The sequence below is a fragment of the Dryas octopetala genome, chromosome 7 (assembly GCF_963921425.1).
Source record: "Dryas octopetala chromosome 7, drDryOcto1.1, whole genome shotgun sequence".
NCBI classification, from domain to species: Eukaryota; Viridiplantae; Streptophyta; class Magnoliopsida; order Rosales; family Rosaceae; genus Dryas; species Dryas octopetala.
The window spans coordinates 354,154-373,226 of NC_141372.1; the positions used below are offsets into that span (position 1 = coordinate 354,154).

The 19,073-nt window shown below is 35.8% G+C and overlaps 3 protein-coding genes across 6 annotated transcripts; all 3 read right to left on the bottom strand.

Annotated features, from left to right (window-relative positions):
- Positions 1-72: 72 nt before the first annotated feature.
- LOC147278021 (mediator of RNA polymerase II transcription subunit) lies at positions 73-4,509 on the bottom strand. Of its 4 annotated transcripts, XM_086251718.1 has the most exons (5): positions 4,288-4,509; positions 4,031-4,079; positions 1,850-2,259; positions 1,014-1,112; positions 73-730 (listed from the first exon to the last, which is right to left on the bottom strand). In XM_086251718.1, the coding sequence occupies exons 3-5, from the start codon at positions 2,240-2,242 to the stop codon at positions 632-634; spliced, it is 591 nt and encodes a 196-aa protein (XP_086107844.1). In that variant the 5' UTR covers positions 2,243-2,259; positions 4,031-4,079; positions 4,288-4,509; the 3' UTR covers positions 73-631. The 4 variants fall into 4 exon arrangements, with proteins under 4 accessions (XP_086107844.1, XP_086107845.1, XP_086107843.1 ...); XM_086251719.1 differs by lacking the exon at positions 4,031-4,079; XM_086251717.1 differs by lacking the exon at positions 4,288-4,509 and having other exon boundaries at positions 4,031-4,091.
- A 589-nt stretch (positions 4,510-5,098) lies between these two features.
- LOC147278022 (mechanosensitive ion channel protein 6-like) lies at positions 5,099-8,437 on the bottom strand. The gene is made up of 5 exons (XM_086252697.1): positions 6,947-8,437; positions 6,598-6,721; positions 6,147-6,440; positions 5,843-6,045; positions 5,099-5,712 (listed from the first exon to the last, which is right to left on the bottom strand). Exons 1-5 carry the CDS (start codon positions 8,329-8,331, stop codon positions 5,415-5,417), a joined length of 2,304 nt encoding a protein of 767 aa, XP_086108823.1. The 5' UTR covers positions 8,332-8,437; the 3' UTR covers positions 5,099-5,414.
- Positions 8,438-9,946: 1,509 nt separating this feature from the next.
- Positions 9,947-15,912, bottom strand: LOC147278023 (serine/threonine-protein kinase STY46-like). The gene is made up of 16 exons (XM_086252698.1): positions 15,725-15,912; positions 14,914-15,028; positions 14,537-14,604; positions 14,333-14,443; positions 13,688-13,742; positions 13,470-13,580; positions 13,196-13,246; positions 12,823-12,995; positions 12,644-12,748; positions 12,087-12,160; positions 11,766-11,941; positions 11,270-11,365; positions 10,639-10,719; positions 10,423-10,476; positions 10,129-10,263; positions 9,947-10,052 (listed from the first exon to the last, which is right to left on the bottom strand). The coding sequence occupies exons 1-16, from the start codon at positions 15,910-15,912 to the stop codon at positions 9,963-9,965; spliced, it is 1,683 nt and encodes a 560-aa protein (XP_086108824.1). The 3' UTR covers positions 9,947-9,962.
- Between the last annotated feature and the right edge of the window lie 3,161 nt (positions 15,913-19,073).

A 19,073-nucleotide genomic window follows, 5' to 3' on the forward strand; every position in this document is an offset into this window, starting at 1 on the left:
AAAAATCTAACCCTTAAATAATGCTCGAGTTCCTGTCAATAAGTGCTCGAATCCCCTTCGAATAGTACTCAAACCCTATCGAGTAGCACTCAAGGATTATTCAAACACCTTAGCCAAAAGAAAGGATTGTTCAAACACTTCTCGAAAGGAGTTCAAATACTATTCGAATGTCAAATTAAAAAATAATAATAATAAAATTAAAGGACTTTATTTAAATTGAATTTAACTTCAATTTAGGTTAGTTTTTTCAAATTTCTCAACAAAAAAATGCATCTGACACAAATTAAAAACCAACACAAAGACAAAGTATCGAGTTTCCCTTTATCTTTCACTTTTATCTTTCTAAGTTTACTTGGCCAAAAAAAAAATCTTTCTAAGTTTACAACGTGAAACACCCACGCAAAGCAATATAAAGTTTACAACGTGAAACAATTCCCAGGCCCAACTTTCCTTTGGGCTTAAAAAACGTAACTCTAGGTTCTTACAGCATCCGGGGTCCAAATATGTGGTAGAGTAATGAGTCCAGGAGACAGTACCCGAGACACACGAGACAAACAAAAGCAACATCACCTCCCGCAGAAATTTTTTTGGTGTCCATCTGAGGACACTATTTTTAAGATGCATTTCAAAATCAGATGGAACAAGGACTTTGCCATGTTGATATGTCAGTAATTAGATCTCGTAGCTGATCCATAAGAACTTTGATATATGCATTCTTGTTTGCAAGCTCCTGCATTTAAAAACAGAGTCAGTATATTGTTTTACAGATATATTGGTACAAGACAAACAGAGCTATTCGAAGATTAAGAAGGTTTCAAATTTAATTTAGAAATGAGCTATGCGAAGACTAATAATTTCAGAGAAAGCTGTCATCAAGATCATTGAACTTGTTCTTTTTGGTGATCTATCTGATAGCCTTCAAATAAAACCCAACCCCTTTAGAAGCAAAAATTTATTTCTTGACATGAAATATGTAACATCATAAACATTAATTTACAAGTTCTTAAAACTACCTTTCTCAAATTGGAGGCTCGCTCATCTAACTTCTCAATTTCAGCTTGATCGGCGGGTGATTCTGAACTGATGGCAGTTGAACTAGTTTCACATGTTGCCTATTTTAAAATAAACAGCACATGTTAGCATACTACATAGTTTACAAAAAGGGACGTGTCAATCTATGAAAACTGATAAGGTCCAGATACAACCAGTGCAATTAAATGGATACATAAATAAATTCATAGAAAATGAAGTATAGTCTAAATACACCAAAGTGATTGACTGTTCCAACATTTGTATTGGGCATTTCACAAAGTTATGATTGTATTGAAACATTTGTATGGAGCAAACATTTCCATTCAAGTCAGAGGTTAAAGCCCTTCCACTTCCTCTATTTGTTAAACAAACAATCCTTTCAAACACAAAATTTATACAAACCCTTAATTTTCTCTCTCAATACAGTGGTTAAATCAAAATATTTTCTTTAATCATTGTAATGGGGAAGCAAATTAGCTTTCTATGTATATCCTAGCACAAAACCATATATGTCTCTCCTATGTTGGATCCTCCATCAAATAAATAAGTGGAAGAAATCACACAGTACTGGACCACTGGCATTGGATGAAAGTTTATGCATAAAGGGTCTTGGACATACAATTTGCACAATAAAGAGTCCATGTATGTAATCTTTTCATGATCAATTCATTGATTGCATGACTATACCAAGAAACAAAACTAGAGCTGAAATGACTATTTGTACTTCAAATTGCAAAGCCTATGCATTGTGTTTATCATCATAGTACCTAAATTTGGCAAAATGACCAAATTAAGGAAAAGAGATTTCTGAAATCACCTTCTGAGAGTTGGGAATTGCAGCAAGAACACCACGGAGCAAGGCCACAGAGTTCTTATACTGAAACCGAGCCTCTTCAAGAGCTCCTCCAGTACCAGAACCACCAGCACCACCAAAGTCTCCGTGATGGTGGGTAGTAGTGTTTTCAGAAGAAGATGAATCGCCATTAGCAACACTGTTAGAGTAGGAAGAAGGACCATTTGCAATGTTAGTAGCATCTGAAAAAGAGGGAGTGGTGGACCACAATGCAGGGTTGCAAAGCTCGTCATTCATGGAGGAGAGGATCTGGAAAGCTGACTCTATGGTTTCTTCTAGATGCTTCTGCCCCTCCATTGCTAGCTCCTGAATCGTCTTAGGGCTTACTGTTAATGCATTCACATCCTTCTCTTCCATTCTTTTAGACTCTCTTTCTGTGGAAGGTAAGAAAAGTTTAAGATGGATCTTTGGTTTTTTTTCAACGAAATAAGAAGGATGGCCAAATTTCACTTTTTTTTTTTTTTGTTGAAGGTATAGTTCTCAATGTTATATTGGTACCCAAACAGAGATTTAGGAGAGTGGCCTCTATTAACTTGCTGAATGAACAAATTAACCTTCATGACCAAAAAATATTAATAAATATTAACACACATAGATACACTAAAGGATCATCTCATTTCTACGAAAAACAGTGAAAGAGTGAATACCCAAAATCAGCAACTTTGGCTACTCTGAAATCAGCAACAAAATCTATAAAAAAAAAAGGGTAGCAACCAAACCCAGAAAAAGTTAGGGGATTTACCTTTCGGGTACTCTGAATTTAAAGGGTTTTGAACTTCAAAAACTTTTAAGCACCCCTAATCGGCTTATCAATTGACCCAAAATGGATGTTTATCATCTTAAATCAGTGAATCCTTAAAGCCCTCCTTTATATGCCGGCAGGGGGGGCGACAGGGGGGCGACGGCAGGGGGAGATGAGGGAGAAAGTGGTGAGGGTGGGTTGGTGATGGATTGGAGAGAGAGAGAGAGAGAGAGAGAGAGAGAGAGAGAGAGAGAGAGAGAGAGAGAGAGAGGATGAAGAAGAAAGTTAGAAACACAGTGGAGCTGGAGACTGGGGGGAAAAGAAAGGAAAGGGAAGGAAAGAAAGAAAAAGAAGAAAAAAAAAAAAGAAAGGAAAAAAAGAAAAAGAAGGAAAGAAAAAGAAGAAGAAAAAAAGAAAAAGAAGGAAAGAAAAAAAAAGTAAAAAAGAGAAAAAAATTAAAAGGTTTAGGGTTGATTAAGGTTTGGAGCCTTTGGGCAATTGTAAAGAAAAAAAATGATTTGGGTTTTTGTTTGGCCGTTTTGAAGTTTTGTTTAGTTATTTTTAAACTCTAAATTAGTAAACTTTAATATATTTCTATATAAAAAATAATTTAAAATACTCTAAAGGGCTAAACTCTAATATCATATACCATATCTTAGTTTGAGGTTTTTGGGCAATTGAAAAAAAAAAAAAAAATTGGGGTTTCGTTTGGACGTTTTGGGATTTCATTTAATTGTTTTTAAACCCTAAACCAATAAACTCTAATACATTTTTATATAAAAAATAATTAAAAATATCCTAAAATGCTTAAACCCTAATATCCTATATGATGTCTTAAATAATATAGAATATAGATTATAAAGTATATAAGATTTAGTGTATATATTATAGAGTATAAAAAATATATTAATTTTATTTATTCATTATACTAATTTTATTTCACAGTATTTACCTTCAGCGCGCATTATATTCATCTTATATCACATGAAACTTATTATATAATTTAGTTTCTTCAATGTTTTTTATCAATATAGTAAATAATATGTTAAATAAATATATAGTAAAGTTTCATTCAAAATTTTCGTATTTGATAGTAATTTTCATCATTTCCGTCTAATTTTTGTCAAAATTTAAAAATTTTTAAAATTTTCGTCAAAATTTTCTCGAAACTCAAAATTTTAATCCTTGCATACAGTTTAACTAAAAAACAAACAAAAAGATCTAGGCTTTTCATAATTCAATATGCTCAAAATATTAACATAAACTCAATAGAATTTTCCGTCCAACAAAAAAACACTCTAGATTTTGCACTAAATTTAATAATAATCTAGTAGGAAAATGAAATTTAAAGGAAGTAACATAGTGAACATTCAATAGCAGTTCGCCCAAACACCTAAACCCACCTTAATTTTGAACCAATTCACCTCGTAGTCTCTAAACTCTTGCTCAAACCTAGAGACACAGAGAGGACTCCGCATTCGCATTAGTAACCAAACAAAGTAAATACTTTAGAACACAACACCTTCAACGTCATGTTTGCATTCAAAAATTCCAAACCTATTTGACTAACTTTCAATCGTTAAAGCTCAGAAAAAAAGCCAAAAAATAACTAACAGCAACAGACAGCTGGAAAAGAGAGAGGGATAGAGAGATCCATTACCGAAAGAGAGTGTTTTGGTAGATCGGCTGTCAAGGCAAAATCCCTAGACCGTACTCTCTTCGTGAAGGCACGAGCCGTACGAGAGACTCCTCTAATAAACTCTCTTTGTCGTTTTTCTTTGTAAAGCTTATTAAATCAGAAATGGCAAAGTAATTTTATGGGTGGTTGTTGATTGTTGTTCTGTTGCTGTGAGGTTGGAGAAAGAAACTGAGAGAGAGAGAGAGAGAGAGAGAGAGAGAGAGCGTGTTTGATAGACTGAAGAAGACGAAGTGTAAAAGATAGTAGAACTGTAGAAGTGGTCTTTTTACCCTTTTTTAAAAATTTTTCTAATAAATTAACGGTGTTTTTTTGTCAGATAGTTGACGGTTTTTTTTCTCGAAAAAAAAATGTTAACGATGTTTAATTTGTGTTAAAAGTCTGATAAAAAAAATTATATTAAGTGGAGGGACAGATGTCAACAACTTAAACATGGAGGACTTGAGGAGAGGGGATTTTAAGAAGTGATTTTGATATTGTTATATAATTTTAGTAAGTGATTTTGATATTTTAAGAAGAAAAAAGTCTTTCCAATTAGTTCGTAGTATGAGTAAGGAAGAGAACACAGGGGAGTGAGGAGGTTCATCAATAAGACCTTGTCTTGTCTGCATAATTTTAGCTAATAACTCAACTGCTAGATTAATCATATATCAAATCCTTCATCCTTGTAGTTGTGCCTTGTCAACAATATTCAACAAGATACATTTGTGCATTTAACTCGTTTCACTGTAAGTTCAAATACAAACAAGCACGCAGTCAATGACTCAATAATAGTGAATATTTTTTATGAATTTGTAGTTTGGTACACAATGGAAGGTCTGACTTAGGGAACTACCATACATGATTAAAACTTCATCTATAATATCTATATGTTAGGCTGAAACTACAAGCATCAAGCCTCTTGCTGGTGTCTGTCATCAATCAGTTTTTGTCAGTCATATTGGGAAACTGACTCCCACCTACCTGTCTTTTGGCTGGGAAGCCTTTAGTCATCCCAGTGCTGTAGCTAGCCTGCAGGTATCTTAATGTGAAACTGCCACTACTCACCACTCAATAGCATAGCAATTAGCAGATTTGAAGTGAAGACTATTTCATTTACTTTCTGGGGCACAAGTTGTCCAATTTGAAGGAAGCTTGTTGGAGGCTAAACTCGGCATGTTTCGGACATTCACATCAAGCGGCAGTAGGCGATACTGAATATCAAGCTCTTTGAACACTTTGATCATCTCTTCAATCAAAAGGCCTCTCCTTCTCCATCTCTCCACCATGTCCTGATGGTTCATCTTGTGTGTGAGCCACACTGATATCTTCAGTTTGTTCAATTCCTCCACATCCCTCATGACCAACATTGGAGCTGGGTGCCAGTGCTCATTTGTGCTTTCAATATACCTGCATATATAATAACATATTAAAACCCATAGATAATATTGTACAATTCTCAATTCTCATGGAGAGCAAACGTACAAAAGTAAAAGGAAACCAAAACTAAAACTATAAGAAATAGATCGCCCTTGCATACCCTTTTATTCTTTCTTTCACAATGGCCACCTTTTCCAATGGAGTTGAGATATGAACGCAGAAATCAACAGCATCTCCCATGTCTGGACTACGATAATAATTAGCAATCGCCTTGGTAGAGAGAACACTGTTGGGATATATGATCTTTTGGTTATCAAACTTCAGAAACACTGTAGTTAATATATTCATCTCTTCAACCACCATCTGATCAGACCCAAAGAACATCAATTTATTAGGGATATCTGTAAAAAGATATAAATTAAAGCTTAAGATACTGCACACTGTATGATGATTCAAATTTTCACCTGGACTCCATCCACTTCACAACGATCACCAACATCAAATGGGTGCATTACAAATAGAAAGATGATTGCTTCAAAAACTGTCTTGCACGTGTTCCCAAAGATAAATACAACCAAAAGAAGCTGGGAGCTTATGAAGAGCAGGAAGTGGGTGATTGGAACCTCTAGTATAACAAGCCAGATTACCACAATGATGACAGCTACAACAATATTTAGCAGATTGTGGAGTTCGTCCACAGCTGTTTTTGTATCGTTGAGAGACAATGCTAGTTTTCTTCTCTCTCTAAATGCACCGACCTAAAAGAAAAGAGAAAAACACATTCCTTCTTCAATTAGTGGTTCATTGATTACAGAAAGGGCCCCCAATGTTTGGACAGGCATAAATTTTTGTTGCTGATTAATAGCGAGAACTAATGAGAACCAAGGGAGGTAAAGTGTTAAAAGGTATCATTACCACCCAATCTCTAAGAGAGGACTTGCTGATTCCATCATGTTCAGTCGCTGCTCCAAAGAGACGAATTGTCTTCAAAGCTTCATCTTTATACATAAAGCGCATCACATCCTCGAGGTAAATGTGTCTGTCACAACAAAATACATTACCACAATAGAAATGCTGTGTTATTTATAGATGCATTGAGCTTCCCATTTGAACAGGTAATCAATGTTTGAACAGAGATAACACTAACATACAGAATAAAGTAGTGCATCAATTAACCATTATGTAAACAGAGTGTACCTTGCATACACGCATATGAAGATCAAATCAAATCCAATATGAAATGGTACAAGAAGTATGAACTTACTGGGACCGTGGCTTGGCTACTTTGAGGAATATCTTCTTGGCTGCCTCTTTTGCCTGGCATTCAGTTTTAATCTCCAAAGCAGAGTCGTCCCCCATATCAGCGTCTAGTATCTGTTCATCTAGAGTGGTTAAGGACCCGTGGCGGATTATATTTATCATTCTCCGCATATTCCAAGCTGATACATTCTTCTGATTGAGCTTATGCAAGTGATCAACTGGGATCTCCTGATCTTGCCTCTCAGACATTGGCTTAGAAACTCTAGGACTCTTCCCGACTTTGGGGCTACTTTGCAGTCCACTCCCTATAACTCTCCCAGTCCTTTGAAGAAGAGTTGCCCCGAGCTCACAAGGCATAGTAGCCCCAGCATTCTGAAATTCCCGAATCTCAGCGGCAGCCTTTTCCTCTTCTTGTGTGTAATGTCTCTCAAACAGTGGAGGACCAGAAAGCGTCTCAATCACATACTGATTGAACAAAGCCTCCTGAATTCGGTCGAAAAAGGCCTTCACATGGAAAGACAAAGCAAGGACCTTGACAAGTAATGTTTTCAGAAGCCATATCAAGGTACCAACCAGAAAACATACCAAAATCTTGGTTACATAAGGTAAGATCCTACTATTGGTCTTCTCCTCAACCCTCTTATCAAAAATCAAATGCCACACAAGCAAAACCAAACCCAACCAGAGACTATTCTGAACAGCCTTCCGTAACCCATAAACAAAGTACAAAACACGTTTCCGCAAAAGAAAATTGCGCTCCACAAAGAACACAACCACCCGAATTCCCCAACCCGAAACCAAACGTCCACAAATTAAAGCTAAAACCAATAACTCCCATTTCCATAGTGGAAGATCCCACAGTGTTTTCCTCTTTATAATGGGAATCCAAATGTTACAAATTAAAGCTGCTATAACAACAACAAGACTCACCCACTGAAGCAATGTGAGCGTGCTGAACTTGATTCTCTTGTACTCTTCTGGAATGTCATCCAAATCAAAAGCTTCATCATCCTCATCATCTTTCCCAAGCATCCGTCCAGAGCGAGCCACTCTATCTGATCTTGGGCAGGATGGTGGTTCCTCAGGTGGGTCCAAAAGCCTGGATCTAGTCTTGCTCATAGGTGGCTTCCAAGAGCTTCTCGAAAAGGAAGCGTTTGAATTTGAACTACATCTCAGAACCTCAGCTCCATCCGAGTTGTTCGAGGGAGCTTCTGGTGACTCTTTGCTTCTTCTTCGAAAAGACTCGGTGGGTTTTGCTGGTGAGCTCTCAAATAGTTTTCTTGGACTTTTTTCTCCATTGATAGATGGTGATGAAGTTTCTGTTTCTTTGCTGCTGGAACCACCACAACCGTCGATCTTGACCACCACCTTTTCTTCTCTCTGAGCCATTGATAGTCGTTTTGATGATACTAGAGAGCTTGCTGTCTTAGTTCTTCTTCTTGGTGATTTAAGCTGCTGTTGTTAGAGTTCGTCGAATAAAGTTGAGAGCACTTCTGGAAGCTGTAGTGCAACAAGAACAAGATGTGGGGAGTAAATAATTGCCCTGATTCTTTATCTTTTTGTTTTGCTCCTCCTTTTTTCTTGAAAAAGTGAATGACAGGCTATGTACGATCGCCATTCACGAATTTGAATGTGGGGGGGTTTTCTAAAATGCCAATTAAGTCCAACAGGGTGCACTTTTTTCCTTTTTCTTTATGAAAAAAGTCTGTTCTGGTTACATACTGTAAACCTTCGGAGATGGACGCATGGCTACTCGCAACAGGGTACTGCTCTATATCGAAGAAATAACGCACCCAAGAAGTTGACAAGCAAAAAAAAAAAAACGCACCCAAGTTAAAGATTAGTAATCGGAAGAACAGAAAATTAAATTAAAATGTGAAGATTTTTACGCTCCAATTATTGTAAGACTGCACTTTTTTTCTTGCTGCCTTGATAATTGGAAAAGAAAAAAAAACAAAACAAAGAAGAGGAGTGTAACTGTGTAAGTGTATAAAATAAAAGTTTGAAAATCGCTACTCAAATAAAACAGGACAAAATAAGAATATTTTGAAATATTTTAGCAGTGTGCCAGTGTCATAGCAGAAAAGTGCAAATCAAAACACCTAACCCGTAATCCTTTTTATACGTGTCATACATCCATGTTACCCTTCTAACAAATGTATTGTGAATTTGTGATGAAGCATAATTATGCCACCTCCAACATTATTAATAATTTTTTTTATAGGTATGGGCCGTATGGCAGATCTTTAACTATCTTCACAGATTTCAACATTAATTAATTTAAGACAGAAGTTTAAAGTTTTTTGGAATAGAAAAGACGTGATTGTAATTTTGATAGAATGTAGGAGAGGCTGGATACTTTTCCTTTTTTATATTTATCCAACCTGATTGTCCATATCTTAATAAAAAAACAAGATAAGGACACAAGATGAGAAGCAGGAGGAGGAGCAATGCATTGGATTCGCGGCATCAAGTTTTTAGAATAAATATTTTTAGCTTGCATTTAAATGTGTCGGGTAGAATCTGTCCATCTGTTGAAGTTGTTGAATGCTTATTTTGTTTTTTTCCTATCCTTTTTTTTTTTTTTTTCTCGAGAAAGTTCTAAAATTTAGGTACCAGGGAAAACATTTTAACATCACCTGTAACATGGTCCAATTTTGCTCACAACCATGTAGTATATAAAACATTATCACTAAATTCAAAACCAAAACGTGTCATGCATTACACACCAATCATGATAATTTTTGGGTTAGATGAATCATCTTAAACAAAATTGCGCTCTTGACAGATTTGAAAAGGGATTTGGAGTGTAAAGCACAAGTGTTGCATAGTAAGCATTAATAACCAGCTACACACTAAATATGCTTTCCAATTAGCGCAACAGTTTCTCTAATGAAGAGTCTGATCATTACTTGGATTAACAGAACAAAGCCCATACGGACCCATATAAAGTTGGGGGAAAGATAGGACTTGTGAAGAGATGAGATCATTACACAACGATTTATAAACAGAATCCTCAGTCATTGGGCACTACCATCACTGCCTTGCTTTAAAGTGGGTACTACTTTGGATGATTTTCCCTTTCGTCGATCCTTGCTTTCATCTGCAACCTGTGTCAAAATTATAAACTTTCAGAATTGCAGACTGGATGGAAGGAAGCATAAGACAAGTGTTCTTTTTCCCTACCGTCTTCACCATATGCTGCAATATATTTACAATTTCTGAGAATTCAGGTCTCAATGATGGCTCTTGCTGCCAGCATCTCCCCAGCAATTCCACCAACATTGGGTTAGTGTGCCTCGGAATTGTAGGCCTCAGACCCTGAAATTCATGCCCCAAAGAGCACTCAATTACTCAAGTTCATTTCTTTATCCACTTTCAAACGACTTGGGTTCCTCACTACGAGCTCCCATCAGGAAAAATGAGAGAGAAGAGGATAAAGAAAGGCTTATTATATTGCAGGAACAGTAAAAGAAATACCTTCTGGACTACGCCAACTGCTGCTTGTAACGGAGTTAAGTTCTCATAGGGAAGCTGACATTTCAGTCACAAAACATAGATATATGATGATGTGAAGTCTGTGCAACCATGAACTAGTTTAAAGGAAAATAAACAAAAACATCGATTTGAATGAAGCGTTTTTCTTCAGGGGAAGAAAAAGCCACCCGTCTTTTTTATAGTATGAAAAGACATTACCTTTCCTGTAAGGAGCTCCCAAAGAACAACCCCAAAGCTAAAAACATCAGCTTTGTGACCATATGGTTTATGTTCGATAACCTTCCATTCATCAACAACAAGCAATCATGTGTCAGAAACCAGACAGGAACAACCATAAGCACATAAGGACCATCACCAAAAGCAAAGGAATTCATCAATAAAACCATCCATAATAAACACAATATGGTAATTTATAGTTCATAACAATACATCCTGAAGACATCCTCGCATATGAGGAATCATTAAAATCATATTTATCTATAAACCTTCGTGAGTGAGAACTTAAAACCTTTTCTAACTATTAGGAACAAGCATCCTCCACTTATGTCAAATTATTTTGGAACCATACAAATGACATTGTATAACATACATTTTCCACATTTTCATGCAGAAACTGAACAAGGGAATAGGGAATTATGTACAATAATTTCTCTAATGAATAACTTTAACCATTTTTTTAAAGAATTAGGAATTATATGCCTGGCCAGGAATTTGTGTCCTGTTGTTTTAACTTTTTTTTTTTTTTTGGTACAAGTCTTGACGCTTAACTTTCAATGAAGCAAATGAAATGGTTATAATACCCATGAATAAAAATCTGCAGAACACAGACCTCTGGAGCCATCCAACGGTAAGTGCCGGTTTCTGCAGTCATAACACCATCTTGTGCCTGTACTCTAGCAATGCCAAAATCAGCTACTTTCACAACCTGTCAAACAAGTATTTCGATCTTAAAAAAAAAAATAATGAAATTTAGATCGCTCTGTTAAATCTGTGTACAGCCTTGGAAGAACCTGATAAGCTCCTATCAACAAGGAGCAACATGAAGCAAGGACAAGAATGCACACGCCTGCCCATGCCTCCCTTTAGTTTTGAGAAAAGTATAATAAAGAAAAGTAAATATAAATTTAAAGGAAAAAGACAAGCTATTTAAAGAGAAATGAAAATGAATATAAAGGCAAAACATAAGCTATCTTAATCAATTCTGACCAAATTGGAACAAGGCAAGCAATTGATAAGAAAACCCAATTATATTACAAAGTTAAATGAACTAAAACAAACACAACAACAAAATGCTACATAATTAAGAGAGATAAAGATTCTCTTACTCCATTTCCATCCATCAAAAGATTAGCAGCTTTCAAGTCCCTGTGGATTATATTATTTTGGTGCAAGTAGTTCATTCCCCTGGAAATATCAATTGCGACTCTGAGCAAGGTCTGAAGTGTAAAGACACCCCTTTGCTTATGCAGAAAGTCATACATGCTTCCCCCAGACAGAAACTCTGAGAAGGGAAAAATAAATGTAAAAAAGCAGAACTTGAATTGAACTGAAAACCATTTATTGGTGATAACAGAATACAAATACAGAATTATGCACATAAATTCAAAGCCTGGCAGTGAATGTGTCCAAAAGTCTTTCCAAATTACCTGTAACGATGTAGAGGTTAGGAGGCTTAGTGCATACCCCAACAAACTGAACAACATTCTTGTGCTGAACTTTTCTGCACAGATAAAATTAGTTTGAGAAATGCAAGATTAAATGCATAAAACAGGCTGCACATGGCTGCATAATTCTGTAATTCAGACACAATTCTTTTTAAAACTTAATTGCAGGCTGCATGCTGTAATTCAGAGAACTTAATGCCAATATGTAGCCTCACTATGTATATAATTCATGTATAATTTAAAAGACATCTTGTCCTAGTAATCATAATACAGGTTATGGATAGGACACAGGCTCACAGCACAGATATACAGGACTAAAAACTAGAACAAAAGTTAGTACAGATATGCTGCACAAAATATTAGTACAAATTGCACTATTAGTACATATCTATTTCCTGGCCAAAACTGAAAATGTTTTCTCTTGAACAACTACCATATTATTGAAAGCATTATAATGCATCTCAGATGCATAAGAAACAATTACAAAAGAAAATAGAAAGGAACAGAGAAAACTGGAGCTAAGATGTGACATTCCCAACCTCATGATATTGACTTCTTGAGTAAACTCCCCCATAGTTTCATTCAGGCGCTCAGTGCTCAGAACTTTAATAGCCACATCTTGACCACAGAAAGTACCTTGATACCTGTGTATCAAGTTAGCTATCTAACAAGAACTCATACGCAATTAAACATGGCATTAAATGACGACAGAACTTACAAATCACCATAAGTTCCAGATGCAATTTTCTTTTCATATTTCAACAGGCTTGCATCAATTTCCCAGATATCCTTTTCTTCATGGAGTGTGCTTACAAGATCATTAATAAACTTCTTTCCAGTCTCTTGCTCCAGAACAGGGGGAATGATATTATAATCCAAGCAAGGATTCTTCTGCAACACAAAACCAACCAATTTATTTATTACCATAAAACTGAAATAAATGTTACTTCCCTGACGATGAGTCCAACAAGAAGTCAATAGATAAAAATGAGGAAGGATAAATTTTATCCCTAGAAAAAGCAAACTTAGATTTGAAAATTGTATCAGTAATAGAAATTAAAATAGATAAGTAAGCATTTGAAGGGACCTACCTCACTACTTGGTATTTCTTTTACCAGTGCACGTCTAAGCCGCTCGGTTTCCTACAATTTTGAATAAGCATGTATGTCAAACAGTTTATAACAAAGTGAAGGGGAGAAACTAATAAATGTTTTTGTTCTGCTTTTTTTTTTTTCTTTTGTGGAATTGTTGGATACATTTCAGTAATGATCACATATATAAAGACAATACCTCGTGGGTATTGTCCTCAAGGGTTAGTGACTCATCGTGGTTTTATACCAGAACACAAGCAAGGCAAGACAATACCTCACATGCCCAACCATCAACAAGAAAGACATCCAAAGAGTAGCCATCTGTTGTGGAAAAAGCGTGAGCTTCTTGAATGTTCAGTCCAATCTCAGATAATAAGGATGTCAACTGATGCAAAACATGAGATTTAGAACAGTAAATGAGAAACGTTGAATTATATTTTTATAAGAAATCCACATAATATTATTACAGAAAGCATCTCCAGAAAAGGCTACCTCACTGAGGAGTTTGGGCTTGTCATTAGTTGAAATTGTAATTTCATGCATCGGCCTACAAAAGTTGAAGTATAGCAAAGTTGATTAGCTAAGAACAATGAAAACTTATAGCAATCAATAGTCTGTTCTAATTCCTTTGTGTCAAAGGTCTTCTCATCCACAAGTAAAGCAGCATAAAGTAGAATAAAGACAAAAAGCAGCAAAGTCATAGGAGACATTCCTATAAATAGATAGAAACAGATAGGTATATATAATGCTGGCCAGACTTATTCTTCACTATCTACAGTACAGAGAAGATAAGTTACATAAGTAAAATATATGGCAACAGATGACATTAAACAGCAACATGGAGACACATCTAACTTTCTTTCTTGTACATCATCATGTGAAAATGCACTAGCTTATTATTTTTTTTAATAAAACCACATCAATTTTCTTCCTTCAGTAGAAAAAGATCCTCAAAAATTCAAAAGCTGATTGAAATTATCAAACCCTCGTTTTGGCAATACCACTAGCAAATATGAATCCAAAATATCAAGCCTACTACTGTGAACGGTTCAATAAGTGGTAAAATAAAAATAAAAACTTGAAAGAATTAGAGGAAAAAGCTCTCAATCATTAAGGAAGCATTTCAAACTTGTTTACCTTTGACTGGCCTTTGCAGTGTTATTCCCATGTTGAACGTGTAATTGCTGGGCTTCAAGAGCAAGTTCAAGGTCTGGTGACAAACCAAAAGCTGGTGGTGGATGACTGAACCTATGAGAAATGGAAAGAGGGTGGCGTATCAGAATTGTACAAAGCAAATGTTTTCAATAAATTAAAGTACAGTAGATATTCATTTAACCATGCCTCTGTTTGCTAGCATAACATTGAGCATCCGCTTTTCTCGATAAGTTTGAACCAGAAGCAGAATGAACCTACGTAAGAGAAAAATTGCGCAGATACAAATGGCTGAGCAAAGAACTTTCAAGACTAGACAAATCAGAATGTGATAAGAGCAACAACAAAACACTAACTTTTTTCTTTTCTGAAACCAGAATTGTACAGAACAGGAAACACATTGACACTACAAGAAAGCAATTCCTGGAAAGGACAGATAATCCAGCAAGTAATAAAGACAAATCAAACCACACAAAACAGACATGTATCAATTGAAAAAGAAAAATCCCTATTCCTAGGTAGGAAAAGCAGTGAATTTGAATCAATGAATTTTTTGTATAAAATACCTGCACATGACGGACTTCAACTGCAGGTCTAGTGGCAGGGTCATGAGCCATTTGCAGCAATCTTTTATGCATGAGAACATCTTGTGCCCTCTCCACATTCACATCTAGTGCATACCTTCAACCACATTCACATTCACTCAGTACTCTGACTTCGGTTAAGACAACAAAGATCGTCGAAAGGAAACAACTGCACGAGTTTCTCAGTCTTAAAAAAAATATATATATATATATATATATTCCAGAATTTTCCAAAATCTTTACACCAAAAAAATATGTATTTGTACGTATATGTAGGTCCGTATGTATTTAAGTTGGTGGGACCTTATGGGTGGGCAGGCGGGTAGGTGTAGTCCATAAGTAAAATTAATATTAAACAATCTAAACGTATCTTTCATTAACTTTTTAACCTTTGGCTTTCTCTGATCAGAATTCAATATATCACCAACTTAAATGTTCCCCAATCCTTCCCCATATAGGCATATAGCATTCAAGAACACAATCTCAGAAAACGAAGACGAACATAGACGGAGCGAAATCTAACTCCAACGATTTATGAAATTAAAAAAAAAAAAAAAAAAAAAGATTCTGATGAATCTGATGAATTAGAGTCCAGTCAACAAGGAATATACAAGAAAAACAAAGACAATAGGAAAAGCGCACGTTCCTTCACCAATTGAAAAGGGTATGGGAGAGTGAGTCAACAAGGAGCTTGGACGTCCACCGCTTACAAATATACTTACTTGTACGTACAATCGTACATACATACATACGTAGAGACGACGAGAGAGCGCAAGGGTTAATTTGGAGGTACCTAGTGGGAAGGCGATTAAAATGAGCCCAGAGTTCATCTTCGAAACCAGCAAGTTTGGCCTCTGCCACATCTGAGTCCTTGAGACAACGAACAAATTCGTTGTAGATACTAACTTTGAGTCTCTGCTTTCTGCTCAGAGTCGGCGACAAATCCACGGGTCTGCTACAGCAACTCTCTGTGTCTTCCATCACTCTTGATCGATCACCATCAATATTCGTACGACAATACCAAACTCTAAACGCTGCGTTCCGAATCCGATTAAGCCAACCCCGGTCCCCTGACCGGTTAATACGCATACACCAACAAAACGACAGCAGATAATTGAGTGGCTTCCGATTTTGAGTCCATGGCCGTCTCTTTGTCTCTTCACTCTCTCCGTGACTGACTAATTAAGGAGTTTCATGAAGAACGTTAATTAAGAGCGCAATGCGCAACCCACAAGCTCCTCCTAGTCCATTCTGTTGACGTTGACGTGGATTCTTACAATACTTTCCTAGCTTTGCTTATATCACCCTTCCCCGCCTTCTGTTATCCTTATTGGATTCATTCATTAAAAAATTTAATTATATGCTCCTATACAAATTTAAATATCTTCATTCTCCAACTTATTAATTCCTTGATTATTGATACCATCACCCCCGGGGGCCCCACCTCCTCTCCTACCCAATAACCTCTATCTGATTATCTCATTTCCCACCCAACCAACGCAAATCATACATGACTCGCAATTAAATATATCTCTTTTTTATTTTATTTGGTCTGTCAACCTTATTTTCTTTTTCTTGTTTAATGCTTTGTTTTTTCTAATTCATCGAGACGTAAAAATAATTTCAATTCAGCGTAAAGGATAACGTGTGTCTTCACCATTAGTTAATATCATAATTGTGGAGTTTATCTTTTTTTTGTCTGAAATGTGGAGCTTAATCATACCAGACACATACTTTTTATCCTGGTGGGGAGACATTTCCCTATTAACTTTTTGGCTATAAATTTGAGTCATAAAACTTATTTTAATCTATCACCTAGGTTTGTGAAATCTTGAGTCATCACTACTTTGATGCGAAGAAGTTATAGAATTTGATATGATAAGATAAATGATAAAATTTTATATATTTAAAGAAAAAAATAAAAAATATATTTTAACTTGAAGTAAGAAAATGTATTAGCTATGGATTAGACATGCTCTTTCGTCCTTCAGAATGATTGATGCCTTGGTAAAGGTCTGGTGAATATTGCAGAAGGCCATATCTGGTATTTTATCAACATCGGCGCTCCAGGATTACGAGATCGACCTCCAGGACTGCGACCGATGGTTCTAGACGCTCGATCTGATCAAGATCAAGAACGAGATGGACCCGAGCCTCACGTTCCGGGGGTCTTGCCTAGAAGGGATCATCTGCGGGTCGTGCGTGATGAACATCGACGGCTGTAATGGGCTTGCTTGCTTGACGAAGATCCCGTCCGGTGGGGCCACGACATTCGCCGCAGTCTGCAATTGTCGAAGGCCAAAAACGCAAGAAGATGATCACTGAGCCTCGGCAGCTCCATCAACGAAAACGAAAAGCCAAGAGAAGAAGCTGATCCGAAATTAAACTTCGTCAGTTGCCCAACTATCACGTACTACACAATATTTGAACGAGTGTTGCTATTTGCACACACTTTTTTCTTGTTTGCACGCTTTTTTTTCACTTTTTATTAATTTCACTACGTTCTTTTCACAATTAAATTTTTTCATTCACATACTCTTTTTAATTATCATAATATCTTTATTTTATTTATTTCAAAAAAAAGACAAAAACAAAAACACAACCAGCTCACACCCAGCCCCTTCCCCACTCCACTATGCACTCGCACTACTTGTGAACACCGTAACGTACATACATACATATATATTGTGTAGATATATATGGGAACACCGTAACATACATACATACATACATATATATTGTGTAGATATATATGGGAACACCGTAACATACATACATATATATTACATTATTACATATACACAGAAAACAAAAAAACAAGAAAAAAAGTTTTAACAAAAAACAAACCTGCCGGCCCAAGGTCGAAAAAGAGCTTGACCACTTCTTAGTAGTAGTAATTGTATATATCAATGTCATTATCATTTAATATATTCTCAAATTCACATATAATTTATATATATATACTTAATTTATAGCTAGGGTAATAATGATCCTTAAATTGCTTGTCATTTTCTGTATGTACGTACTCAGCTAGCTAGGGAGACGACAGTACGTGGCTCTTATTCCTAGCTAGTTGGCCTTCTTTCACATGATCGCTCAGGACGAGCGGTCTGAATATGGTGAAATTAATAGAAATCTCTTAATTCATCGATCAGGCTTAGTTTTCATCACCTACAATCCTACGTACATGATCCTTTAATTCCAGCACATAAAACACATGCTTACTATGCTTCACATGCCAATACAAAAGCTAGGCTCATTAGTCTTTTTTTTTTTTTTTTTTTGGCCACTTAGGCTCATTAGTCATTAGTTAGTCATTGATTAGTATTCGATCAAGACACGATTGACATCGAATAGTAAACCAGTATACATTTGAATTCCTTACAAACCCAACCTCTATTCTATTGTGGTTGGTGGGCATCCCATCAATGACATTTGAATAGAAAAATATCATCAACTATCCTCTACAATATACACAAGACACTCCAAAAATGAAAAAAATTATACTATACGACCACTTTTTAATTAGTCTATATTTAAATTTGACGTGTCTTTTTTTTGTTTAACTGATGTAGAACAAATGGTAGAACAGTTCATACAACAACTCGACAGCCAGAAGGCCAAGAAAAGGAACAAGCTTCAGCCCGGCCCAATATCAGAAATGGGCCCATGATATACTGATTCGAAGAGAACGACGAGACAAATCCACAGGCGATGACCGAGGATCTATTTTGGCCAAATTCTTTTGTTTAGGGCTTCAAATAAGTAATTTAGTATTTTTGAATAAGTTTTCTAAATTACACTTTATTTTCATTTTTATTTTCGTTTTGAATTTCGAACGTTTATGGTTCTGAACGTATTTAAACAATATTTTTGGTTGTTTGTATAATTTATTATTATCATTTTTCAATTAGAAAATTTTAAGATTTCTTTCATTTATCAGGTGGACTTCAGATTATTTCTTAGAGTTAATACTAATTTTTCTTAATTTCTTTATTTGCGTGTTACGCTGCATCATTAACACTTTTAAAAAAATTAAAAAATTAAATTTAGGCGTAGAGTTGACAATTTCACCGTAAGTGTAAAGAGAGTAATGATTATATAAGATACCAAATTGTACTAGAATCACTCTTAAAAAGCTA

Coding starts and splice junctions, on each gene's coding strand:
- LOC147278021 (XM_086251719.1), bottom strand. CDS start 2,242: ATGGAAGAGAAGGATGTGAATGCATTAACAGTAAGCCCTAAGACGATT. Junction 1,113..1,849: donor CAATTCCCAACTCTCAGAAG/GTGATTTCAGAA, acceptor ATTTTAAAATAG/GCAACATGTGAAACTAGTTC. Junction 731..1,013: donor GAGCCTCCAATTTGAGAAAG/GTAGTTTTAAGA, acceptor TTTTAAATGCAG/GAGCTTGCAAACAAGAATGC.
- LOC147278022 (XM_086252697.1), bottom strand. CDS start 8,331: ATGGCTCAGAGAGAAGAAAAGGTGGTGGTCAAGATCGACGGTTGTGGT. Junction 6,441..6,597: donor CCTCTCTTAGAGATTGGGTG/GTAATGATACCT, acceptor CTTTTCTTTTAG/GTCGGTGCATTTAGAGAGAG. Junction 6,046..6,146: donor GTGAAGTGGATGGAGTCCAG/GTGAAAATTTGA, acceptor GGGTCTGATCAG/ATGGTGGTTGAAGAGATGAA.
- LOC147278023 (XM_086252698.1), bottom strand. CDS start 15,912: ATGGAAGACACAGAGAGTTGCTGTAGCAGACCCGTGGATTTGTCGCCG. Junction 12,996..13,195: donor AAGAAATACCAAGTAGTGAG/GTAGGTCCCTTC, acceptor TTTGTGTTGCAG/AAGAATCCTTGCTTGGATTA. Junction 12,161..12,643: donor CAAGAAGTCAATATCATGAG/GTTGGGAATGTC, acceptor TTATCTGTGCAG/AAAAGTTCAGCACAAGAATG.